A 27,674-nucleotide genomic window follows, 5' to 3' on the forward strand; every position below is an offset into this window, starting at 1 on the left:
AGTGTCTGGAACGAGCTACTAGAGGCGGGTACAATTTTGTTTTTTTAAAAAGCATTTGGACAGTTACATGGGTAAGATGGGTATAGAGGGATATGGGCCAAGTGCAGGCAATTGGGACTAGCTTAGTGGTATAAACTGGGCGACATGGACATGTTGGGCCGAAGGGCCTGTTTCCATGTTGTAAACTTCTATGATTCTATGGTGCTCTTTACACTTCTCCTGGACTTGGGCTGAGAAAATCACGTTTGATCTGCTACCAACATGAAAGTTGCATTGGCCTTCTGGGAGAATTTTTTTCCACTTGTGAGATTCAGTGAGATTTACTGCTGCTGGAAAACATGATTTGATGTGACATGTTATCCCACGTCAGATCCCTCCAATTTCTTTGCCTGTTGTATGTAGCATGTTTTGTTACCGGAGTACAGCAGTCTGCCGTTAAAATTCTTAAGAGCTAATGTAAATGCTAGTAGCTGAGTGATAAACAAATCACTTGTTCTATTACTGTGTGCCACTAAGGGGCAAGAAATACAGAATATCATGAAAATTTCCCCATACACACACTAGCTGCAGATTCAGAGGAATATTAATTGGGCCCATAGTTTCCACTCAACTTCAGAATTTAAATAATGCCTTTTCATGTGTCTCTAACATCCAAAAGCAGCTCATAATTAATTTGAAGATTAGTCACTTATGTAGGCAAACTTTTTTGCATACAGCAAGGTCCCACAAATGGCAATGAGATGAATTACCAGTTAATCTGTTTTTGATGGTGTTGGTTGAGGGAGGACCGTTGGCCAGGACACAACTCCCTGCTTTTCTTCGAATATTGCCATGGGATCTTTTACATTTATGTGTAAAACTGAATTTCAGTTTAACGTCTCCTAAGGACAGCAACAATGTAGCATTCCCTTAGTACTAAATGATGTGTTCCAATTAATCCACAACCTTCTGCCTGAAGGTGAGAGTGCAGTTGTTGAGCAACCTCTTAGGAATACTAGGGAAGGAGGAGAAAATGATTTTGAAAAAGAGGAGTTTGCACCACCGTAGTTAAAAACCACGGATAGTACTCTTCCAATTGCAGGTGGAACGGGACATTCCACTTAGCACCTTGATGAGCACTGTCCAATTTAAGAATCAGAAATGTCAACATGATGAAGAGAAATTCTGAGCAGTCATGGATTATATTTCTCTGCTCAGTTTAATGTTTGCCATGTTGGCTGCTAGGAAATGTGCTAGCTTGAGCAAACTCTAGGTGCCACAGTGGGTTAGCACACTGCCCTTTGTTCTCCTGCAGCTGACCTCAAAGGAAACAAAAGCTTGCTTACTCATAAGGGTGCTACAGACAATGAGCTCAGCAGTCTTAATCCAGCCCCTCATATATTAGATCCACAGTATAAATGGCTGGTGTAGAAAGTGAAAATTTGCATCGCTGAAGCCAGGATCTCTCCCATGCTATACCTGACCTTGGAATGTTTGAACATACCCACATTCTGTTCCCTGGCACTGATGTCCCTCACATTGAGCACAAAAACGCTCCATTTTTAAAAAAAGTTTGGTTCTGATACATTTGTATTGTATCTTGCTTGAAATCCATGACTATACTGCTGGTGAGTTTCCTATCTTGGTCGTGCTGCTCTGGATGAGGAATTGGACAGAGTCGAGATACTTTCCCACAGAGAAAAAGGTGAAAATCAAATGGCCAGTAAACTCCTAAAGCTTCTATACCAGGTATAGAATGCATCGGTTTGCGCCAAGTGTGGGAAGACTTCGAAGACAAGGGAGAAAATAATGGTATAAAGTTTAATTCCAATAGCAAACTTGATTGGTAGTTAAATTTTGTTTATCATTGTTTCTAAACTTAGAAAGTGTTCCAAGATGACAATACCCATTTATTTTATCTACAGTATATGGATAACATGAGCAAATAGATTCTATGGCTTTCAAAGCTCTATTTAAAAAAAAAACCATTTGCAGCAGAAATTACTAACCTGCAATTTCATATTATGCAAATTGACCAAGATACTTTGACCTAGTCCAAATATATTGTTAATCTTAGATTGTCCAAAATTGTTTTTCTTTCCCCTTAAGTAAGTCACAATTGGCTGCCTCCATTCTTGTTAAGCACTTAAAATAGAGATTAAATCAGTACAAGAACCTGTAATGCATTGTAAATTGTTCACTAAATAGTCAGTTTCATATATGCAATTATGTGGTAATGCAATCTCATTTTTATTGATATATTGACCTTTCAGATGCTATTGATGGTAACTATTATGTCCAACTATTAAACACCTAAAATATACCATCACAATAATGCATTCCCCTATTGCAACTGAGAATCATCCACTCAAACAAATCGTCCAACTTCCCATAAGCAATACAATGATATCCACATATGTTTGTGCATATAGTTCTAAAGTATATTTTACATTAATTCCTTTTTCACTTCTGACAAATGCCACAGGAGTGCATAGATATATAAACTATACAGTTTTTATTTGAAAGTTTATGTAACTTTACATTTTTTTGTTTTTTAAGCTTGATCTGTTTGTGTTTTTGGGTGTTTTCATTCATTTCACACTAGTAGAATTGAAATTACAAGCAAACTCCCATTATGATTATGCCTTTATGCATTTTTTATACATATTTTTCTCAACATGTGGGCAGTGCTACACCCCCAATTCCCAAATGATGTTTTTTTATTCATTCATGGGATGTGGGCGTTGCTGGCAAGGCTAGCATTTATTGCCCATCCCAAATTGCACTTGAGAAGGTGGTGGTGAGCCGCCTTCTTGAACTGCTGCAGTCCGTGTGGTGAAGGTTCTCCCACAGTGCTGCTAGCAAGGGAGTTCCAGGATTTTGACCCAGCGATGATGAAGAAACAGCGATATATTTCCAAGTCGGGATGGTGTGTGACTTGGAGGGGAACATGCAAGTGGTGTTGTTCCCATGTACCTGCTGCTCTTGTCCTTCTAGGTGATAGAGATCGCGGGTTTTGGAGGTGCTGTCGAAGAAGCCCTGGCGAGTTGCAGCAGTGCATCCTGTGGATGGTACACACTGCAGCCACTTACGCCGGTGGTGAAGGGAGTGAATGTTTAGGGTGGTGGATGGGGTGCCAATCAAGCGGGCTGTTTTGTCCTGGATGGTGTCGAGCTTCTTGAGTGTTGTTGGAGCTGCAATCATCCAGGCAAGTGGAGAGTATTCCATCACACTCCTGACTTGTGCCTTCTAGATGGTGGAAAGGCTTTGGGGAGTCAGGAGGTGAGTCACTCGCTGCAGAACACCCAGCCTCTGAGCTGCTCTTGTAGCCACAGTATTTATGTGGCTGGTCCAGTTAAGTTTCTGGTCAATGGTGACCCGCAGGACGTTGATGGTGGGGGATTCAGCGATGATTATGCCGTTGAATGTCATGGGGAGGTGGTTAGACTCTCTCTTGGTGGAGATGGTCATTGCTTGGCACTTGTCTGGCGCGAATGTTACTTGCCACTTATGAGCTCAAGCCTGGATGTTGTCCAGGTCTTGCTGCATGCGGCCTCGGACTGCTTCATTATCTGAGGGGTTGCGAGTGGAACTGAACGCTGTGCAATCATCTGCGAACATCCCCATTTCTGACCTTATGATGGAGGGAAGATCATTGATGAAGCAGCTGAAGATGGTTGGGCCCAGGATACTGCTCTGAGGAACTCCTGCAGCAATGTCCTGGGGCTGAGATGATTGGCCTCCAACAACCACTACCATCTTCCTCTGTGCTAGGTATAACTCCAGCCACTGGAGAGTTTTCCCCCTGATTCCCATTGACTTCAATTTTACTAGGGCTCCTTGGTGCCACACTCTGTCAAATGCTGCCTTGATGTCAAGGGCAGTCACTCTCACCTCACCTCTGGAATTCAGCTCTTTTGTCCATGTTTGGACCAAGGCTGTAATGAGGTCTGGAGCCGAGTGGTCCTGGCAGAACCCAAACTGAGCATCGGTGAGCAGGTTATTGGTGAGTAAGTGCCGCTTGATAGCACTGTCGATGACACCTTCCATCACTTTGTTGATTGAGAGTACACTGATGGGGCGGTAATTGGCCGGATTGGATTTGTCCTGCTTTTTGTGGACAGGACATACCTGGGCAATTTTCCACATTGTCAGGTAGATGCCAGTGTTGTAGCTGTACTGGAACAGCTTGGCTAGAGGTGCAGCTAGTTCTGGAGCACATGTCTTCAACACTACAGCCGGGATGTTGTCGGGGCCCATAGCCTTTGCTGTATGCAGTGCACTCAGCCGTTTCTTGATATCACGTGGAATGAATTGAATTGGCTGAAGACTGGCTTCTGTCATGGTGGGGATATCGGGAGGAGGCCGAGATGGATCATCCACTTGGCACTTCTGGCTGAAGATGGTTGCAAACGTTTCAGCCTTGTCTTTTGCACTCTCGTGCTGAGCTCCGCCATCATTGAGGATGGGGATGTTTGCAGAGCCTCCTCCTCCCGTTAGTTGTTTAATTGTCCACCACCATTCACGACTGGATGTGGCAGGACTGCAGAGCTTTGATCTGATCCATTGGTTGTGGAATCGCTTAGCTCTGTCTATAGCATGTTGCTTCCGCTGTTTAGCATGCATGTAGTCCTGAGATGTAGCTTCACCAGGTCGGCACCTCATTTTTAGGTACGCCTGGTGCTGCTCCTGGCATGCTCTTCTACACTCCTCATTGAACCAGGGTTGATCCCCTGGCTTGTTGGTAATGGTAGAGTGAGGAATATGCCAGGCCATGAGGTTACAGATTGTGCTGGAATACAATTCTGCTGCTGCTGATGGCCCACATGGATGCCCAGTTTTGAGCTGCTAGATCTGTGCTGAATCTATCCCATTTAGCACGGTGATAGTGCCACACAACACGTTGGATGGTGTCCTCAGTGCGAAGACGGGACTTCATCTCCATGAGGACTGTGCGGTGGTCACTCCTACCAATACTGTCATGGACAGATGCATTTGCGACAGGTAGATTGGTGAGGGCGAGGTCAAGTAAGTTTTTCCCTCGTGTTGGTTCACTCACCACCTGCCGCAGGCCCAGTCTGGCAACTATGTCCTTCAGGACTCGGCCAGCTCGGTCAGTAGTGGTGCTACCGAGCTACTCTTGGTGATGGACATTGAAGTCCCCCACCTGGAGTACATTCTGTGCCCTTGCTACCCTCAGTGCTTCCTCCAAGTGGTGTTCAACATGGAGGAGGACTGATTCATCAGCCGAGGGAGGGCGGTAGGTGGTAATCAGCAGGAGGTTTCCTTGCCCATGTTTGACCTGATGCCATGAGATTTCATGGGGTCCAGAGTCAATGTTGAGGACTCCCAGGGCCACTCCCTCCTGACTGTATATCACTGTACCACCACCTCTCATAGGTCTGTCCTGCCGGTGGGACAGGACATACCCAGGGATGGTGATGGAAGAGTCTGGGACATTGGCTGAAAGGTATGATTCTGTGCGTATGTACAGTAGAGTGGCTTGCTAGGTCACTTCAGAGGACATTAAGTCAATCACATAGCATGGACTAGGTGAGAACATTAGTTAAACCAGTTGGGTTTTTACGACATGTTCGTTTTTTTCTTGTGCAAGCCCCAATATTGCCAGATTTCTTGAATTCAGATACAGAAGTTGCGATGGTGGGAGTTAAACTCTCAGCCTCTGGGTTGTTAGTTCAGTGCTATAACCACGACACTACTCTGCTCATGTAAGGAAAGTCCATGCTGTGTTGGCTGATGTTTGCTGGAGTGCTAAAAAATCTATTGTGCTTGGGTCTAGTGAAAGCAAAATCAATCATGGTTCCTGCTCCGATTCTTCTCTAATGACTCCTGGTAGAAAATGAGTGAATGCATATTAAGTGAGGACAAGAACGGACTTGTCTGTGATGTTAGTGGTGGTGTTAGTTGAAGAGGACTTTTGGCCAGGAACTCAATGTTCTTCAAACAGAACCACAAAATCTTTTATGTATTCCCGGGCAGGTAGACAGAGCCGTGGTTTAACGTTTCATCCGAAAGATGGCATCTTCAACAATGCAGCACTGCCTCACTACTGTATTGAAGTCTCAGCCTCTGTTATGTGCTCAAGTCTATAGTGGGGCTTGAACCCATAGTCTTTTGACTCAGGTGAGTTCTACCATCTGAGTCAACCTGAAGAGAGAAAATTATACAATAATGTGCACAAGTGAAAATATCAGTTACAGCTCCAGTCCTAACCACAGGTTGCACTGTGATCATTATTGGCCCTGTGTGACTAACTCACTTCAGTGTCTCTACAGCCATGAAAGTAATAAAACAAAGGACCATCAGTACCAATTGTATGTGGAAGGCTTTTAACAGTTGGACACAATATTTCTGTTTATTTCAATCAAGAGAAAATAAACCTAATTTTCTCATGCTTGCAATGCTTGTGAAATTTGGGTCTTTCACACTTTGTCCCATAAAAATATTGCAAACTGTATAATTTCATCGACATAACATATAGATTATGAACTGCATTGTGCTTTAAGGTCTTCTAAAATAACCACTTTATTATCCATCATGTTGTATACTAACCTATTCTCATGTTGGTATAAGTTGATGCTCCAACCTGCTGTGTAATGAGCTCAGTCTTGCATCATGCGATGTGCCAATCTGAGACCAGTCACTTCCTCATCAGGAGAAAAAACTAGATAACGTGTTTTACCCATGTCACTTTTGTGAGATCCTATCTGCTGGCATTGGCAAATACATGAGCATAGGTTGATTTCCCACTTTCACCCAGAGAATGGTGTCTAACCTGGGAAGCCTTAAAAAAAGGTGTCAGTGTTTTAAAAAAATCTACGAATAATTTATTGTGTATTGTGTAACAAAATCTTACTTTATTCTGTACTTTTACATACACGATTTAAGTTTTTTTCTATAACAGAAGGAATCAATTTGAGTTGCACTCCCTGGCATTGTGCTTTTGTCTCTGATCTATGCCACACATCAGTATTTGTGATTCAATAATATGACCTTGCTTGTTACTTGAGGTTTCCAAGGGGAATTCATGCCTGTTAGAAACCAGTTCTCCTGTACAGTAAGCTCTTGAATGTTTGATGATATTATTACAGGACATTGCAAAAGGAGTTTGCATTTTTGTTTCACTCAAGAGGAAGAGCTAATCTTTATATGTTACTGAAGCTTTTGCAATATTTAAAAGAAAAATGTGTATATACACAATTTTTTGTTTTAAATACTGCAAAAACATCAGTAAAGTCTAATCTGTTTATTCATATTTTCATTACCAGAAATGACGAGGCAAAGACTAAACTGGAAACTTTACGTTGTAATTCACATTACATAATAAATTTCAGGTTACAACCAAAATGGTTAGGTTAATATGGACTATATCTTAGAAGTTGTCACCATTAAAGTCGAGCAGTGACACAGATGACTGAAACACCGTAGCAAAGGAAGTAGTGAGATGTGGATTTCCAGCTGTGATTCTACATAGCACTGATTTTTTTTTTATTCGTTCACGGGATGTGGATGTTGCTGGCAAGGCCAGCATTTGTTGCCCATCCCTAATTGCCCTTGAGAAGGTAGTGGTGAGCCGCCTTCTTGAGTGGCTTACTAGGCCATTTCAGAGGGCAATTAAGAATCAAGCACATTGCTGTGGGTCTGGAGTCACATATCGGCCAGACCGGGTAAGGACAGCAGGTTTCCTTCCCTAAAGGGCATGAATGAACCAGATGGGTTTTTATGACAATCTAGTAGTTTAATTGAATTTAAATTCCCCAGCTGTTGTGGTGGGATTTGAACTCATAACTCTGGATTATTAGTCTAGGCCTCTGGATTACTAGCCTAGTAACATAACCACAATGCTACCGTACATAGGGATTTCCTAATCTCAATAACATCATTGGGTGACATACCAAGTAGAGAGACTGCACTGCATTTAAAAAAAAATTATAGCCTATTATGTTTTTATAGCTGGAATTTTGCTAACCAGTGATGGTCTGATAACACAGTTCATTACCTGGATGCAGCACCAGCTGCTGCCCTTTGCACTGCAAGAAAACAGGCAGGCAGGCATGCTAGTTGATTTAAACAGCAGAGAATCACAATAATAGGAAGACATAGGAACGGAAATTCCCTACATTAATGGGCATCAATGATACAGAACACACTGCCCTTTAACATACACACTATGTGTTGGGGGACAATTTGATTTATTCAGCTTGGCATCATAGAAATCAATGTTGTAAAATTAGCATTGCGTTTTAGGGATGATTCAGCCCATAGGGATTTTATTCATGGTTTCTGAGAATATGCATGTATTTATTTTTGTAGATCAGTAGCGGTTGTATGTTTTAATCTATGATGGCTAGACATCTGTTCCTGTGACCTAGTAGGTATTTCATTTTGTTTTGGCAGACGTGCAAGCAAGGAGTTCAGACAGGAGAATCTTTGGGAAAGATGGCAAAATTTTAAAGTTTTATTATGGTTATTAGGTTTGTAAGTGTCCGAGAAAGCAACTGCTGAGAAGCTAATGTTTTTTATATATATCAGTTGCATTTATGTATGATTTACTAATGGCATTTGTGAAGGAAACAGTAGTGCCCATAGGGAAGATGCGGTGAAGGCCATAAGGAAGGTAGTCACCAAAACTTATTCATCTGTACAGAAATAAATGAGACTTGATGAAGAGAATGAATGCTAACTCATGGAGTTGCCTGGGGAAAACAATGGTAGAATGAGGAAGGATTAACTTAATTCCAATTGGTGACCCTTGGAGAGGGTAGCAGTGAGACTTGAAGACACTGTAGACAGTACAACCACAAATTTTAATGGGATGGGTTGAAGAAAAATGTCAAAAACAAAACTCTCAATAATAAATAGGAACCTTATCTCATACTTATACTCATGTCTTCCTCCTTTATGGAAATGTGGATTGACGGCAGTATTCGGGGAATAGTCTGATGGAACAGGTTCATACTTGAAACATCTGCATCAGATTCCAATTTGATAGGTCTTGAATCTAATGGATCAATGCAAGGGTATTTACTTAGTCTACAGGCCACAGTTAAACAAGGGTAATATTACCTGTACGAAAAACAGAAAATGCTGGAAACACTCAGCAGGTCAGGCAACATTTATGGTGAAAGGAAAAAAGTTAATGTTTCAGGTACAACCCTTTCTCAGAACTGAGTTCTGACAAGAGTTTATACATAGAAACATGAGCAGGCCATTCAGCCCCTTGAGCCTGTTCTACCATTCCATTAGATCATGGCTCATCTGTACTTTAACTCCATTTACCCATATCCCTTGGTACCCTTACCTAACAAAAATCTATCCATCTGTTTTGGAAAGTTTCAATTGATGCAGCATCCACAGTTTTTTGGGAAAGAGTTCCAGATTTCTACTACCTGTAAAAGTGCTTCCTGATTTCACTCTTGAATGGCCTAGCTCTAAAAGTTAAGAAACATGAACTTTTTTTCCTTTCTCCATGGACGCTGCCTGAGCTGCTGAGGTTTCCAGCATTTTCAATTTTTTGTTTCAGATTTCCAGCATCTGCAGTATTTTGTTTTTTGTAATATTACTTGTTGTTGCTGGAGTTCAGAATGTCATAGCATCTGCATGCATAAGTTGTAGAGGGCAGCTCCTAGCCATGGAGAAATAGGGCAGTCGTATTGACCTTAAGAACAATATAACACTGACTGCCATAACCTAGTTCACGCTCATTGATCAGGAAGTATAGGCTTGTATCAAGAAGATAAGCTCACTGTGCATGAATAAGTATGGAGTTAGCATACCATCACATTGAAGACCAAGCTGAAGGTCTACAATATAGTAGTGCTAGCTCCATTGATGGCCCACTGGGTAAAGGCATCAACTGGTGAAACATTAAGTTCAATTCCCAGTCTGTGTTGAATTTGCTGAGCCTGACCCACGTGGGGGTTCTAGAATTAGCCTCTGGTCCCCTAGGCTATGAAAGGAAAAGTAGCCAAGTTTCCCTGATGGAAAGTATTTGTGCGGGATGTCAGATAAGTACCGGAATGCACCTGGCTGTGGTTCCTTGTCAAGATCAAAAAGGCTGCCAGCACACCTTGTCCAGGCTCACACAGGAAGAAGGCAGCCTGGGTAAAGTATGATGTGGAGATGCCGGTGATGGACTGGGGTTGACAATTGTAAACAATTTTACAACACCAAGTTATAGTCCAGCAATTTAAAATTTAAAATAAAATTGCTGGACTATAACTTGGTGTTGTAAAATTGTTTACAATGGGTAAAGTATCAGAGGGTGAATTATTAGAGTCAATAACTTCAGGCAAGGAAGAAAAAAATGCAGGAGTACTCCCAACATTAAATTGAAAATGGTAATTCTTCCTGTTGTGGGCAAAAAGAAGTGGTACAAAGATAGCTTGAAAAACAACCTCGAGCCATGTAATATCTCCACTGACTACTGGGAGGACCTGGAGAGGATGTGCCAGCATAGAGTGAACAAAACCTCAAAACCACGCAGCAGCAACTGACTGACTCCAACAAAACCATATTTGGATACAATCCAGATGAGAAGACCTGTAACTCACACAATGTGCTCATCAGTCACCACTGGACTCACAGGAGGACCTTAGAAACTTCTAATGATCTAGTCTTCCTTGATGTGAGGAATAACAATATGACTTCCATCAGAGGTGGCTCTTCCAGGCATTATGCTACTCCCTTTGGAACTCTCTCCCAAAACCACTTTGCCTTACTATCTCTCGCCATAACTTCCGAGGCTCCTTAAAACCTATCTTTTCAATTGTGCCTCCGGTCTCCCCTTCCCCACCATTACTTCCTGCTTGACATCCAGCACCTTGCCCCCGTGTAAAGTGTCCTGAGATGTTCTTTTACATCAGATGCTCAATATAAATGTAAACTATCCTTGCTGAGGCAGAAATGAAGATCGACAGGGTGAAAAAGAAGTCACAGACAAAAAGAACAAGCAAGAGTGCAAGAAATAAAATAGAAAACACTAGAAATTCAGAGCATGTCAGATAGCATCTGAAAAAAAGATATGTTAACGTTCTGGTTTGGGACTCTTCATCAGAACTCCTAAAACTGTTCCAGTACAGCTACAACAGTGGCATCAACCCGACAATGTGGAAAATTGCCCAGGTATGTCCTGTCCACAAAAAGCAGGACAAATCCAATCCAACCAATTACCGCCCCATCAGCCTACTCTCAATCATCAGCAAAGTGATGGAAGATGTCGTTGACAGCGCTATCAAGCGGCACTTACTCACCAATAACCTGCTCACCGATGCTCAGTTTGGGTTCTGCCAGGACCACTCGGCTCCAGATCTCATTACAGCCTTGGTCCAAACATGGACAAAAGAGCGGAATTCCAGAGGTGAAGTGAGTCTGGATGAGTGCAGCTCCAACAACACTCGAGAAGCTTGACACCATCCAGGACAAAGCAGCCCGCTTGATCGACACCATCCACCACCCTAAGCATTCACTTCCTTCACCACTAGGGCACAGTGGCTGCAGTGTGTACCATCCACTGGATGCACTGCAGCAGCTCGCCAAGGCTTCTTCGACAGCACCTCCCAAACCTGCGACCTCTACCATCTAGAAGGACAAGGGCAGCAGGCATGTGGGAACAACACCACCTGTACGTTCCCATCCAAGTCACACACCATCCCGACTTGGAAATACATCGCCGTTCCTTCATCGTCGCTGGGTCAAAATCCTGGAACTCCCTTCCTAACAGCACTGTGGGAGAACCTTCACCACACGGACTGCAGCGGTTCAAGAAGGCGGCTCAGCACCACCTTCTCAAGGGCAATTAGGGATGGGCAATAAGTGCCGGCCTCGCCAGTGACGCCAACATCTCATGAACGAATAAAAAAAAATCAGACCTCCTAAAAGCTACAAGGTCTATTTTAAATAAGTGTTATCAGCGAAGGGAGAAATGAATCACAGCTCCCACTCTGGACATATATGTTTAAAGGAAGCCTGTGACCTTCGACAAGTTATCTGTCAAACTTTTTTGTCGTAAGATACTTAATGGGACAGAAAAGATGCTTTCACACATGCCGCGCTAGCAGGACCAGTTTAGGAGCCGCATCAGGGAATATTTTATTGACAGATGCTGGTCATCGGTGCCAGGAAGAGTGGTTGAGGCCCAGGCCCAGAGATTCGTTTCAGAAACATCTAGAATCTTCTAGATGCTGTGGAAGGAAGGACGGTAGGGTTGGTATTGTGGCAGGGTGATCTGAGCCTACCTTCTTCATCGCAAACAGGACCAACGTGTTTTTATTCCAGCGACTAATTCGAGCTCAGTTTAATTTTTTCATATATATTTATCTCACCTGCCTGATGACAACCCACCACGTCACAGGGACCCGCGGGTTGCTAAGCAGCCGACGGTTTCTCCCCGCCCCCTCCTCGGATGACGCGACGACGTGATGACACGGACGTTCGTTGGCGCCGGGGGCGCGCAGGGCGGGAGCGGCGAGCGGGGAGCGGTCGCGGGCGAAGACGGGGACGCGGCTGGGCAATTCTAGAAGCTGCCGCGGGCGCGTTTAACGATCCCATAGTGCCCGGCGGCTGGTGTGCGTTCGCGTCACTCGCGCTCCCTCTCGGCGAGAGCAATGGCGGAAGGCGGCGTGCCGGATCTGGAGAGCCAGAAGAATGAGATCGGGAACTTGCTGAAAACACTGCTCAAGAAAGGAGATTCGTGGTAAGGGGTCGAGGCGGCATGGGTGGGGACGGTGGCGGGTCGGGTGGGGTGATAAGAGCGTGACGGGGAGAGCCGCCGACAAGGCCCCCCCCCCCACCCCACCATCATCATCTCCACTCGGGGTGGAGTACGGTGAAGTTAAAATGGGGCAGGGGGGAAACCGGGAGGGGAGTAAAATAACGGGCGGTGCGGATGAGGGTGAGGGCAGCGCCCGGTTTGAAAGGTATTTGCCATGTCATGGGGGTAGGAGAGAGGCTGCCATTACAGCGAGGCCTCAGGATTTAGGCGACGAATGTATCCGGGAAGCCGGCCACTGCAGCCCGACGCTTCGCTGTAGGCCGATCTTTACCCGTGCGCTTTGGTGCCCGATACAAGCCCCAGGTCGATGCGACAATGTGGCTTTAATGCGGAAGGACAAGCCGGCATCTTACAGCAGTAGCACTTTTTACGGACAATCTCAACACTTAGGTTAGAAAACAAACTAAACCCGAAAGAAGGCCCTTTAAAAGATTAGATGCAATATTAAGTGGATGTTTCGAAATATTAAGGCCTCTGATCCAACTGTGTTTATGTTGAGATCTGGCAGCCACAAGCCACCCGCAGCAGTCACACTTTGAACAACATTTTGATCCAAATGACCCACCAATTTTTAGACTTGAAGTTTATTTTCACAGAAAAACAGCTGTCCAGTCCCGACAATTATGTGCCTCTAAAAACATCTTATTTTCCGCCTATCCCTATTAAAGTTCCATAATTTTTCTAAGAGGTGCTTAAAAATCAGATTCATTTTTTAAAAATCTCGTATCTTTGAAAGAGGGCGACAAAATCATTTTAGGTCGTCTATTTCCAAAGGCCTTTTACTTTCGATTCTCAGTAATCAATTTAAGAATGTGACTCTGTTGCAGCAAAACCTACACGAATATAAGGGCACTATGGACACTGTAAACATCAGTTCATTCAATTTAGTTAGAGCAGGAGAGAAGAAAGTCTTTAGCTGGTTTAAAATTCCAAATGCATTTAAGAATTTTTAGTTTAACCACAGCCCTTAGCTGACCAAGCTGTTCCATTGTGAGAATTAAATCCACTCAGCTTATCAAAGCATTTGCTGTTATAGGATTTTTGTTTTAAAGCAGTGTGAAGGCATACATTAAAAAATATAATGTAAATATTCCAGAATGGATTGTTCTTGAAGTGGAATGCTGAAGTAGCATCATATCTATAAATCCTTAATTGGTAAGTTCCTGTTACTGTTGCACAAGATGCAAAATCGAGAATCGGTACTTTCCTACAGAGAAGGGGAAACTAAGGGCATTGCCCTGGGCCACACTTGTGCCCTTGACAGCTGTCTTTGTGTTCATCAAGGTGAGGACATCCACACTGGGGAGTGGAATGTTTTTCCAGTTTTGTCAACCATTGTCTATCAACAACCCCCAAGGTGCAGTTAGATGCAGCTCCAACTAGTGTGCCCCAAAAATACACCTTACTTAACTCTAGCTTGGCAGAGCACTTCTCACACCAGTCATTCATTGCCAATTAAGTGCCAGTTCATGCCAAATTGTAGATAGTTTTGTGCTGTGGATATGCACTGCCTCAGGAAAAGGGCTGAAACTATCCAGACAAACTTCATATAGACCCCTTACAATGAGCAACGAGAGGAGATTGTCATCCCATAAATTTGACTGGATTTGAACCCAAATTTCAGAGATGAAAGGGTGATATGTAAACATGTGACACTACCCAGCCATATGTGTAATTTTCATGTTGCATAAAGGATGGCAAAGAGAGAAAATATTTTCACTTTGCATCCTGTAAGAGAGAATTTTTTAATAGTAATTTGAACTGTTGGTCTGTGGATGCCAGCTTTGGCTCAGTGTTAGCAGCCTAGCTTCTGAGTCAGATGGTTGTGGGTTCAAGCTCCACTCCAGAGACTTGAGCACAAAATCTAGGTTGACATTTAAGTGCAGTGCTGCGGGGGTGCTGCATGTACTGCGTTGTCGGAGGTGTGCCGTCTTTCGGATGAGAAGTTAAACAGAGCCCCTATCTACCCTCTCGGGTATAAAAATCCCATGGCACTATTCAAAGAAGAGCAGGGGAGTTCTTCCAGTTTCCTGGCCAACATTCACCCCTCAACTGGTATCACTAAAACAAATTATCTGGTCACTTATTTCATTGCTGTTTGTGGGACCTTGCTATGTACAGATTGGCTGCTGTATGTGCCTACATTGCAACAGTGACTACACTTCATTGGCTTTGAAGCACTTATTTTTCTGTCACCTTGGTTTAAATGCATGAGCTGCTTCAACCCCCCCTTGCCTCTCTTAAGGTACTTGTACATTACTTTCACCAGCCCGATAGTGATTTTTTTTGGCCAGAGTCTCTTCTCTCATCCTTGCCTTTGCAACAAGTGACTACTTATCCTTGGTGAATTCAACCTTTATCCAAATTCCCTCTGCCGTCACACCCTTTGCTTTGTCTTTGCTCTATTGCATCCCCTATATAGCACCTATCCTATCCGCACCAATGGGCACAGCCAGCCCCTAGGTCTTGCCACTTATGAGGTTTTGATCAACAATAAGGCCATCGTGGATCACTTACTAATTTTGCTCACCATCCTCATCTCCCTGCTGGTCTTCAACCTGCTAACTTCAGTGACAGGTTGTGGGAGGTGGGAAAAACTTGATACCTTCTATGCGCTCTCATCAACATATTCTCAAGGTTCCCTCCCTCACCCCTTTGTCTCTCTTCCCTTTCCCCCCCCCCCCTTGTCTCTCTTCCCTTTCCCCCCCCCCCCCTTGTCTCTCTTCCCTTTCCCCCCCCCCCCTTGTCTCTCTTCCCTTTCCCCCCCCCCCCCCCCTTGTCTCTCTTCCCTTCCCCCCCCCCCCCCTTGTCTCTCTTCCCTTTCCCCCCCCCTTGTCTCTCTTCCCTTTCCCCACCCCCTTGTCTCTCTTCCCTTCCCCCCCCCTTGTCTCTCTTCCCTTCCCCCCCCCCCTTGTGTCTCTTCCCTTTTCCCCCCCCCCTTGTCTCTCTTCCCTTTCCCCCCCCCCTTGTCTCTCTTCCCTTTCCCCCCCCCCTTGTCTCTCTTCCCTTTCCCCCCCCCTTGTCTCTCTTCCCTTTCCCCCCCCCTTGTCTCTCTTCCCTTTCCCCCCCCCTTGTCTCTCTTCCCTTTCCCCCCCCCCTTGTCTCTCTTCCCTTTCCCCCCCCCCCTTGTCTCTCTTCCCTTTCCCCCCCCCCTTGTCTCTCTTCCCTTTCCCCCCCCCCTTGTCTCTCTTCCCTTCCCCCCCCCCCTGTCTCTCTTCTCTTCTCTCCCCCCCCCCCCTTGTCTCTCTTCTCTTCCCCCCCCCCCCCCGTCTCTCTTCTCTTCTCCTTCCCCCCCCCCCCCCCGTCTCTCTTCTCTTCTCCTTCCCCCCCCCCCGTCTCTCTTCTCTTCTCCTTCCCCCCCCCCCGTCTCTCTTCTCTTCTCCTTCCCCCCCCCCCGTCTCTCTTCTCTTCTCCCCCCCCCCCCGTCTCTCTTCTCCCCCCCCCCCCGTCTCTCTTCTCCCCCCCCCCCCGTCTCTCTTCTCTTCTCCCCCCCCCGTCTCTCTTCTCTTCTCCCCCCCCACCCCCCCCCCGTCTCTCTTCTCTTCTCCCCCCCCCACCCCCCCCCCCGTCTCTCTTCTCTTCTCCCCCCCCACCCCCCCCGTCTCTCTTCTCTTCTCCCCCCCCACCCCCCCCCCGTCTCTCTTCTCTTCTCCCCCCCCCTGTCTCTTCTCTTCTCCCCCCCCCCCCTGTCTCTCTTCTCTTCTCCCCCCCCCCGTCTCTCTTCTCTTCTCCCCCCCCCTGTCTCTCTTCTCTTCTCCCCCCCCCTGTCTCTCTTCTCTTCTCCCCCCCCCTGTCTCTCTTCTCTTCTCCCCCCCCCTGTCTCTCTTCTCTTCTCCCCCCCCCGTCTCTCTTCTCTTCTCCCCCCCCCCCGTCTCTCTTCTCTTCTCCCCCCCCCTGTCTCTCTTCTCTTCTCCCCCCCCCGTCTCTCTTCTCTTCTCCCCCCCCCCCCCCTTGTCTCTCTTCTCTCCCCCCCCCCCCCCCTTGTCTCTCTTCTCTCCCCCCCCCCCCCCCCCCCTTGTCTCTCTTCTCTTCCCCCCCCCACCCTGTCTCTCTTCTCTTCTCCCCCCCCCTGTCTCTTCTCTTCTCCCCCCCCCCCTGTCTCTCTTCTCTTCTCCCCCCCCCCCCCCTTGTCTCTCTTCTCTTCCCCCCCCCCCCCCCCCTTGTCTCTCTTCTCTTCCCCCCCCCCCTTGTCTCTGTTCTCTTCCCCCCCCCCCCTTGTCTCTCTTCTCTTCCCCCCCCCCTTGTCTCTCTTCTCTTCCCCCCCCCCCTTGTCTCTCTTCTCTTCCCCCCCCCCCCCTTGTCTCTCTTCTCTTCCCCCCCCCCCTTGTCTCTCTTCTCTTCCCCCCCCCCCTTGTCTCTCTTCTCTTCCCCCCCCCCCTTGTCTCTCTTCTCTTCCCCCCCCCCCCTTGTCTCTCTTCTCTTCCCCCCCCCCCTTGTCTCTCTTCTCTTCCCCCCCCCCCCCTTGTCTCTCTTCTCTTCCCCCCCCCCCCCTTGTCTCTCTTCTCTTCCCCCCCCCCCCTTGTCTCTCTTCTCTTCCCCCCCCCCTTGTCTCTCTTCTCTTCCCCCCCCCCCTTGTCTCTCTTCTCTTCCCCCCCCCCTTGTCTCTCTTCTCTTCCCCCCCCCCCTTGTCTCTCTTCTCTTCCCCCCCCCCCCCTTGTCTCTCTTCTCTTTCCCCCCCCCCTTTTCTCTCTTCTCTCCCCCCCCCCCTTGTCTCTCTTCTCTCCCCCCCCCCCCTTGTCTCTCTTCTCTCCCCCCCCCCCCCTTGTCTCTCTTCTCTCCCCCCCCCCCCTTGTCTCTCTTCTCTCTCCCCCCCCCCCTTGTCTCTCTTCTCTCTCCCCCCCCCCCCCCTTGTCTCTCTTCTCTCCCCCCCCCCCCCCCCTTGTCTCTCCTCTCTCCCCCCCCCCCCCCCCCCCTTGTCTCTCTCCTCTCTCCCCCCCCCCCCTTGTCTCTCCTCTCTCCCCCCCCCCCCCTTGTCTCTCTTCTCTCCCCCCCCCCCCCCCCTTGTCTCTCTTCTCTCCCCCCCCCCCCCCCCTTGTCTCTCTTCTCTCCCCCCCCCCCCCCTTGTCTCTCTTCTCTCCCCCCCCCCCCCCCCTTGTCTCTCTTCTCTCCCCCCCCCCCCCCCCTTGTCTCTCTTCTCTCCCCCCCCCCCCCCCTTGTCTCTCTTCTCTCCCCCCCCCCCCCCCCTTGTCTCTCTTCTCTCCCCCCCCCCCCCCCTTGTCTCTCTTCTCTCTCCCCCCCCCCCTTGTCTCTCTTCTCTCCCCCCCCCCCCCTTGTCTCTCTTCTCTCCCCCCCCCCCCCTTTGTCTCTCTTCTCTCCCCCCCCCCCCCCTTTGTCTCTCTTCTCTCCCCCCCCCCCCCTTTGTCTCTCTTCTCTCCCCCCCCCCCCCTTTGTCTCTCTTCTCCCCCCCCCCCCCTTTGTCTCTCTTCTCTCCCCCCCCCTTTGTCTCTCTTCTCTCCCCCCCCCTTTGTTTCTCTTCTCTCCCCCCCCCTTTGTTTCTCTTCTCTCCCCCCCCCTTTGTTTCTCTTCTCTCCCCCCCCCCCTTTGTTTCTCTTCTCTCCCCCCCCCCTTTGTCTCTCTTCTCTCCCCCCCCCCCCACCCTTTGTCTCTCTTCTCTCCCCCCCCCCCTTTGTCTCTCTTTTCTTCCCCCCCCCCCTTTGTCTCTCTTCTCCCCCCCCCCCCCCCCCCCGCCACAGTGCTATAAAAGTTGCTTGTGTCTTGCTATCTCTATCTCTTTCTGCATATAATTATTACAATCCCACAGACTATCACAACTGCTTGCAGCAAATACTCCCAACTGTTTCACTCAGTCTCCATGTCCATCAGATCTGCTTTGATGATTCCACTTTCTGTACAACAGTTTGTACAATTCCTTTTTTTCCCTATTCAAAAACTTTCCCTTTTGTTTGGTTAGCAAAGTTCTTAACCATGTTTGGCTCATCTCTGTACCTGCACGTATTAATCCTGCAAGGTCTCTTGGGTTGCCTACTAATTAAATCTCTTCACTTTTGTAGTGCAACATAGTTACTAAATTCAATTACAAATTTACTGACATCAGAAACTTTTTGTCCTCCCTCCTACAATTTTAACTACAGCATGTTTTGAAATTTCTGGAGAAATATTGGCACTGTGTCCACCTAAGCCTGAGCAAAGCGCACTCTTGCACACAAAGCATTGGAATAAAGGTATGAACATGAAACTGAACATACTTGCACTGTAACTACCGAACAAACTAGTTTAGATATTGCATGGTCCACAGGAACATAAACTTCAACCAAACCCTTCAAATTCATTACTGTATAGAGAAGTCAAAAATTCTGCTGGTCCCAGGAGGCTATCTTAGTTCAGAGGCAGTAGAACATTTTGTTACAGCATACCATGTTGTTCTAGTTTCATTTATGAATATATAAAGTGAAAGAAAACGCTGTGCGTGTGAGGAATTCTTCCTTCTCTCCCATTGCCTTTCAAAAAAGTGGAAGTGGAGGAAAATCTAAAGTTTTTTTTTAAAAAAAACAAAGATTGGAGTCCAGGCAGCCTTAAGAAAAACTGTGCATTTCCAGGGATGCTAATAACATTGAAATTAGGACCATTACATTTCTGTGCATATAGACAGTGGATCAGTAACTTGGGGAAGCAGGGGAATGGATGGATAGATAGATAGAGATAGAAATTCTTAGCAAACATTTGTGCCTTTATTGAGATTCATATGTATGTTTGATAGCATTAGGAACTGTAATAGTGTTTTGTTGTAATTTACTTTATCCATGAAAAGGAAATTTGCAAACATTACTGAATAAGGTATGGTAAAGTTCACTGTGAACGTTACAACAGTGACTACACTTCAAAAAGTATTGGCTGTAAAGTGCTTTGGGATGTCCTGAGCTGAAAGGCAAGCCTTTTCTGAGTGCCTTCTAATAGATTATTGCACAGTACTTCTTTAAAAAAAAATTAATTCTCAAGATATGGGCGTCACTGGCAAGGCCAGGAGTAGTGCCCATACCTAGTTGCCCTTGAGAAGGTGGTGGTGGGCTGCCGCCTTAAACCGCTGCAGTCGATGTGGTGAAGGTACTCCCACAATGCGGTTAGGTAGGGAGTTCCAGGATTTTGACTCGGTGACGATGAAGGAACGGGCAATACATGTCCAAGTCGAGATGGTGTGTGACTTGGAGGTGATGGTGTTCCCATGCACCTACTGCCCTTGTCCTTCTAGGTGATGGAGGTCATGGGTTTGAGAGGTGACGCCAATTAAGCCCTGGCGACTTGCTGCAGTGCATCCTGTAACCTGATCGGTCTTTCTCTCCCACCTGCTCCTTCTCTCCCTTAATGCCCACATCTTTCAGTTGATTACAAGTTTAAAAAAGAGGTAGAAACTTAACTTACTAATCAAGTGCATAGCTCTTTTTAAAATAGCATTAATTTCTGGTTACTGTGAAGTCCATTGCATAGTTTGAACTTGTGATTTTATATTTGTCACTTTTTTTCTAGACTATGTTCTATCTATTTGTGTATTATAAAATTCTGCATAAAGACTTGACTTGATTTGACAGAACAAGGGGCCATAATCTTAAAATTAGAGCTAGGTGATGTCAGAAAGCACTTCTTCACAAAGGGTAGTAGAAATCTGGAACACACTCCTCCAAAAAGCTGTTGAGGTTAAGTCAATTGAAAATTTCAAAACTGAGATTGATAAATTTTTGTTAGTCAAGGGTATTAAGAGTTACAGAACCAAGGTGGGTAGATGGAGTTAAGATACAGAAGAGCCGTGATCTAATTGAATAGTGGAACCGGCTCGAGGGGCTGAATGGCCTACTCCTGTTCCTTTGTTCCTATAACATGTCTTCCAGCATTACACTGGTGAAGAATTGTTCAATTCATTGAACAGTTTACTATTTAAGAAGACATTTTTCTGAGTTTCTAGAGCTTGTGCTAGATTAGAAAATACACATTTGTTTTGTTAATGTAATAATTGAATGTTATTGATACTGATATTAGAGGTCACAGTGCTGGCAGACAAAAATTGATTCTGTTGTCTGGAATGTATAGCTGGGAAGATGATGCTATGGAAAAAATTTTAAAAATCAATGCTGTGGGATTCAAGCAAAATGATCTGGTTTTTAACCTGTAACAATGGACTGTAATTATAATAACCTTACAGATGCGATACTTCAGATAAAGTAAAGCATTTATAAACTCTCACGTGAATAAGGGCAATTTGGGTGAGTTATAAGAGGGTTGCCAAAGCCCAGAAACAAAGTCAGTGCCTTGAGGAAAGGAGGAAAAGTGTTACAAGTGAGCTATACCTTGCTATATCTTCCTAACTTCAATCTTGTTTTTGTGACATTACCTGCCCTGTTGGTGCCTCCCCATGGCGAGGGAAGACATCAAAGTTTTACTTCCTGGCACAATGGGATGGGTAAGAGGAAAATAGTGATTTCATACCCTCAAAAATAACATGTTGGGTATTTTGTCTTTTAGGTACCTGATAGACAGTAGGTGGTTTAAACAATGGAAAAAATATGTGGGTTTCGACAGCTGGGACATGTACAATGTCGGAGAACGTGGAATGTTTCCGGGCCCGATTGATAATTCTGGGCTTTTTGCAGGTATTGAAATGTTAAATGCCAAGCTTTGATTTATTCGAATGCTGTATAACTTTGTTATCAATGCTAACGTAAGATTTGTTTTGGTAACTGACCATTTCACTGAAATTACATTAAGTTCTAAATGTCCCAAGCTTTTGGATAAATGTGGATTCATCATTTTGTAGAACAATGTACTGCAATGAACACAAGACATCTTGTGTATTTTAATTAATACATGTCTTTTGGGCAACCAATTAAAGAGCAAGAACCTGTTTTATTATTGTAATCCTCAGATGTTTCTTGCCTGGAAAGCTGGATAAGAACAACTGGATTTAATATTTGGGCGTATAATGCACTGTATGCACTGCTTAACTTGATCAATTTCCTTTAAAATCTAGGTTGTAATTGCAAATCAGAGTTTCCAGCACAGAAGAAGGCCATCTAGCCCATCATGTCTGCGCAGGTGCTAGTTCATATTGGAGCCAACTATTCTAATTCCATTTCGTTGCGCTTTCTCCTTTAATATTTGTCTTTGTGCTGTAGCATTCATGTTGTTGAATGAAAGGAGCTGCAAATAATGAGGGAAGATTGATAGAGTGGCCAGATCAATTTTGTATCTGCTACCAGGCTGTCTGGAACCCTGCTGTTCAGTGACTTTTTTTAAATAAGGCTAAAAATCAGGCAATTGCTTCCTTGGGCCATGCACCACCTGCAGTCGAAAGTGTACAACTTTGTTAATGCTACTAGGAGACATATGACCCTTGCAGCAGGTCAGTACTTCAAGAGCATGAGGGGTTGAACTTGTATGCTCCATTGCAACATGCTGATCCCATTAATGCAGCATTGACAGATTGTTGCAACATTAATAACTGAGTTTAAAGGAATAGAGTGTTGTATATCCAAATTTGCAAATGACACTAAGTTAGGAGGCACAGTAAGTTGTGTAGCTAGGAGCAGGAAATTACAATGGGACACAGATTACGTGAGTGACCATAAGAGTGGGCAAAAATTGTGGCAGATGGGAGTTTAAAGTGGGGAAGTGTGAGGTCATCCACTTTGGATCCAAGAAAGACAAATCAGGTTATTTTCTTAATGGTGAGAGCTAGGGATAAAGGGAGTTGGATGTCCAGGTGCACACATCACTAAGAAGCTAATGCACAAAAAGTAATCAAGAAAGGTAATGGAATGTTGGCCTTTATCTCAAGGGGGCTGGAATACAAAGGGGAGGAAATTTATGCTTCAGTTGCAAACAGCTTTTGTCAGACCCCATCTAGAGAACATAGGAACAGGAGTAAGCTATTTGGCCCACTGAGCCTGTTCCACCATTCAGCTATATCTTGACTGATCAACTCCATTTATCCACTTTTGATCCATGTCCTTTGATATCCTTACCTAATAAAAATCTGTCAATCTCTGTTGAAAATTTCAATTGACCCAGCATCTGCAGCCTTTTGGCGGGGGAGAGAGAATTCTACATTTCCACTACCCTTGGTGTGACACAGTGCTTCCTGATTTCACTTCTAAATGGCCTAGCTCTAATTTGAAATTGTGCCCTCTTGTGCTGGATTCTCCCACCAGAGGAAATAATTTCTCTGTATGTACCCTATCGAATCACTTTGTCATTGTAAATACCTTTTAAGTCCCGGTATCATTCTGGTGAACCTGCGCTGTACCCTCTCCAAGGCCAGTTATCTCCTGAGGTGCGGTGCACAAAACTGAATGCCGGTGATGTAAAGTTAGGAAGCACAGTAGGTTGTGGAGATGGGAGCAGGAAGTTACAAAGGAATATAGACAAATTGAGTGAATGGCAACACTGTGCCAGATGGGAGTTCAAAGTGGGGAAGTGTGAGGTCATTCATTTTGGATCCACGAAAGATCAATCGGAATATTTTCTTAATGGTGAGACACTAGGAACTGTTAAGGAGGTACACCAATCATTAAAAACTAGTGCACAGGTACAGAAAGTAGTCAAAAAGGCTAATGGAATGTTGGCCTTTATCTGAAGGGGGCTGGAATATAAAGTGATGCTTTAATTGTACAGAGCCTTGGTCAGAGCCCATCTGGAGTATTGCATTGTTTGGGCATTGCACGTCAGGAAAGATGCGACAGCCTTGGAAGGGATACAGAGCTGTTTCACTAGAGTTAAAGGATTAAATTATGAGGACAGGTTGCATAAACATGGCTTGTATTCCCTTGAGTTTAGATGCTGGAGGAGTGATCTAATCGAGATATTTTTAAGACTGAGATCGACAGATTTTTATTACGTGAGGGTATCAAAAGATATGGATTAAATGCAGATAATTGGAATTGAGGTACAGATTTTCCATGATCTAATAGAATGGCGGAACAGGCTCCAGGGGCTGAATGGCCTACTCCTGTTCCAATGTTTATTACCCAAACAATTATATTAAATTTGTCCTTGGAGGTTTATGCTTGTTCTGTACCAAAATCTAACTGAAACTTGATCATAATTATTTAAAGAACATAATTAAGTTTTGTACATTTAATTCTACTTTGATTGATAGACTTCAAAATCCACTTTGTACATATGTGAAAGAGATGCCTATTTTGAAAGCTAGAAGATTTTTCACAACTCAAAATGGCCATAAAAAATTATGGCGACCTCTTGGATATTCTGAAAAGGGTAGACTTCAGAAGTTTCTGTTGTGGTTTGTAATTTTTGTGTGCACTTTGCAACTAAATAATGCTGGACTCCAGATTTTTCCTTTTTAAAAAAAAATAAAGTTCTACAGAGCTATTTGCCATGATTTAAACTCACCCAAGTGATATGCCATTGTAGAAACACCAACTTGTAATGCAACAGCATTTGGAGATACAGGTTTGATCTCCAGGTTGTTGAATTCCCTAAGCTGAACTGTGCTGCTGTGGGAACGCACCAAATGAAGTCCAGGTGCTTTTCCCATCTTTACGGGATGGAGAGTTGCTCCTTAGCTGCTGTTGGGTGCCTCCTCTCAACCGTTTCAGGGGAGCATAGACACAGATGTGCAAGTAGGCCAGTCCCACTTTAGATGCAGGTCGTGCATGGCCTACATGTTAGGTTTAAAAAAAAAAGTTGCTAGAAATTTTCAGTACGGCATCTTCTATGTAGCTGAGGTTGTCAGTGGGTAGAATCTTTTTTTAAGGCAAGACAAATTTGTGATTCTACTTTTCTCTAAAGGTGCTTGTTAGCCGTCTACAGTATTTCTCCCCCTCAATGTCATTTGTGACTTACTAAAATAAGTTAATTACCTTTTTAGAGGTTTAAAAATGTAGGTATTTGTGCTTGTTTTGTGGGCTTGAAATATTTTCTGACATGGGCAACTTGCTTTCCAGATACCAATTATGTCCAATGAACTATGATCAGGTCTAATGTTTGCCTGCAAAATAGCTTTTTTTTTACCTTGCAGCCCGAAACATTGTTCCTTAGTTTCTGTCAGTTCATGCTGAGCGTCCTTTCTAAAATAGAACTGCTGAAACAGACTTCTTGGCTGAAATGCTCCTAGAACATCCAGAGGTCAGATTAATGCACGGTGACTGTCTGACATCCTTGGCTGCTGTTGATAGCCATCTGAGTGGTTCAGAATAGATGCAGTTGCTACCCATGAAATTCAGTTTGTTTTGTGAGAGATATCTGCCAACTGGTGATTGTCACTATGTGATCACAGCCGAGCCCTAATTTGCTAGTAAACCTCCAAGATACCTTTTTAAAATGTTAATAATACTACCAGTTTTTAATATTTAGAGACCCATGAATCAGTTTCTTGAGGAAAGTACTGTAGGTGGTTGGCTAGAATGCAAAGGTTAGATTAGTGGTGCCATCTGGCATTTTTTTGTTAGGCCAGGTAAATGGCATTTGACAAAATGTATGTAGAGGAGGTTAGCTCCATTTATGCAACTAGTCAAAACAGATTTACTAGAAAGTTCTAAAATTGACATCATGGCTGTCATAACAGATACAAATTATAGTATAGTTGTCCCAAGGAGATTCTAATTGTATGTACTCACTTGCTGTTTAGCAGCCCATAATTACTTCCTCCTATCACACACAAACTCTACCTACCCATACTTTGAGTCCTCACGGCTCCCAGTTTGTGCCTCCATCTTAGGTGCAGCAGCCTGAGACCTTCTGAAGTTTGGCTCTCAACCTGAGCCCTGAGACCCCATGCCCCAGGCTGGGAACCAGCTTTAAGTTGGTTAAGTGCTTTGAGCACTTTTAAAAGTAGCACTAAACTTTACAGATCAGCCATGATCTCATTGAATGGTAAAACAGGCTCGAGGGGTTAAATGACTACCCCTGTTCCTATGTTAAGAATACTTAAACTCCATTTACCACTGCCGAACTATCCTGAGAAACACCCTCTTGGCTGCGTTTTCCCTAGCATCTCACAACTGCCTTCGCTGTGTTTCCATCGCCCAAGGATCCCCTTCATGGTTTGCTGATCTGACTCCACCACTGCCATCCGGTGTTCCCACACACCAAATCACATCAGTGCTGGCGCAACCATGAACCCTCATCACATCCCACAACATACCACTGCCAGACCAACTCTCCCACTGCTTCCTTATCCCATTGCTGCTACTTGTAGTACCTCCAACCTACCTCTCATTACTTGTATTGTGGGACATCTTCCCAACCACCACCTCCTGCATACTGGACTTTCACAAAAAAAAATGTTGACAATAATTTATGTTTTTTACACACACACACGACACGGAATTTGAGCTGAAAATACAATTTAACTTGTCCAATCAGTCACCCTGAAGTATTGTACATTACATGGGATAAAACAGCTTATCTTTCATCTCACTATGAGCTATGGGATCTCCACTTATCTATCCATCTAGTTTGAGAGCGTTCTCAAAGATGTGATTTTTGAGCAAAGACTTGGACATTCATTACACAAAATGACATCCAAGCTACTTGTGTATTAGTCATGTGATCACAGTAATTCTGGAAAAGATTCTGTATCTTAATCATCTTCCTCTCCAAACTTGACTAAAGATTGGGGAGGGGCAGAGAGTTGTCAATATGATATTGTAGCATCTTGTAATCTGTTACTGTGTTTTTATAGAAGTAGAATCACAGGTCCTGAAAGAACACTTGATTGATGAGCTGGATTATGTCTTGGTTCCCATTGATGCTTGGAACAAGTTGGTCAATTGGTATGCTTGTGTCGAGGGTCAGGAACCCATTGTACGAAAGGTAAGTGTATGTTCACTGCAAGGAATTATAGGTTTTATTAGCAACTGAGTTTCAGTTTAGTTACTTTTTTTGATATTGAACTTAAAATTTTGTACTGAAGCTGTGTGGAATTATGTTTCCAATGCATATTGAAAATTGAAATGAGCCAGTGAGCTAATGTCTTGAAATATAATTCTACTAGACTAGTAATTCGAGAAAAGCTGAACAATTTGTTTTTTTTTAAAATTATTTTTAGGACATGGTCGATGCTGGCAAGGCTGCATTTATTGCCTCTCCCTAGTTGCTCTGAGTAGCTTGCTAGACCATTTCAATGGGCATTAAGGGTGAGCCATATAGTGTGGGACTGGAGTCATGTGTAGGAAATCAGTAAACCAGTTGGGTTTTTATAACAGTCCTACAGATTTCATGGTGCCAGCTCACAAATTACCAAATTAATTGAATTTAATTTCACAATTTGCCATCATAGGATTTGAACTCTTAGCCCCTGGGTTGCTAGTCCACTCACATACCCATTACACTACTGTTGTTTGAACATAGCAGCCAATAAAATTTAAGAAAAAGCTTTCTTAATACAGGTCTCAAGCACCTGAGGGCTACCTGCAATATATTCCCTGCCCAACAACAGGAAAAAAAATCACAAGAATAAAAATGGATTGTTGGATGGGAGTTGGACCGCAACCCTTTATGGGATATAATCTGACCACTGAAATTTAGTGGCCTTAAATTTTCAGCTATGTATGTATTTCAATTCTCAGCAGGTCATGTTACTAAAGTGAAATCAAGGAAGTTTAGTTTATATGGGTAATTAATTCTCCATGATGGGCTTTTACGATGTAAAAACTTTTTGGTAGAAACACAACTTAATGTATCACTGTAGGTGAGTAAGTATCTGCTACACAAATTCTTTATTGATTGTACACTTATTGAATGGAGGAGTTTTTAGTGTGGGAAGTTGCAGTTGGCAGACAATCTGACTTTAGAGAATGTTGCAAAGACATTAGTCTGGTTAAATTAAGCTCAGTTTTTAATTTCTTTTACTGCTATGAGGTTTGCTTACTCGGGCACAAGCAAAAGGATAGTAGCTTTTACTGTGCTATTTCTTGGCAGCTGCTTTTGTTTT

The 27,674-nt window shown here is 44.5% G+C and overlaps 1 protein-coding gene across 3 annotated transcripts in view; it reads left to right on the top strand.

The window, feature by feature from the left end:
• Positions 1-12,498: 12,498 nt before the first annotated feature.
• usp4 (ubiquitin specific peptidase 4 (proto-oncogene)) overlaps positions 12,499-27,674 on the top strand; it is a 76,899-nt gene continuing 61,723 nt past the window's right edge. The window contains exons 1-3 of one of the 3 annotated variants that reach the window (XM_067998451.1): positions 12,499-12,694; positions 21,245-21,372; positions 26,424-26,554. In XM_067998451.1, the coding sequence (XP_067854552.1) occupies positions 12,606-12,694; positions 21,245-21,372; positions 26,424-26,554 (348 nt within the window). In that variant the 5' untranslated portion in view covers positions 12,499-12,605. Of the gene's footprint in view, positions 12,695-18,891; positions 18,955-21,244; positions 21,373-26,423; positions 26,555-27,674 lie in introns of those variants that run through there. The other 2 variants (XM_067998453.1, XM_067998452.1) reach the window with 2 other exon arrangements.

This window comes from Heptranchias perlo, chromosome 17 (genome assembly GCF_035084215.1).
Source record: "Heptranchias perlo isolate sHepPer1 chromosome 17, sHepPer1.hap1, whole genome shotgun sequence".
Taxonomy (NCBI): Eukaryota; Metazoa; Chordata; class Chondrichthyes; order Hexanchiformes; family Hexanchidae; genus Heptranchias; species Heptranchias perlo.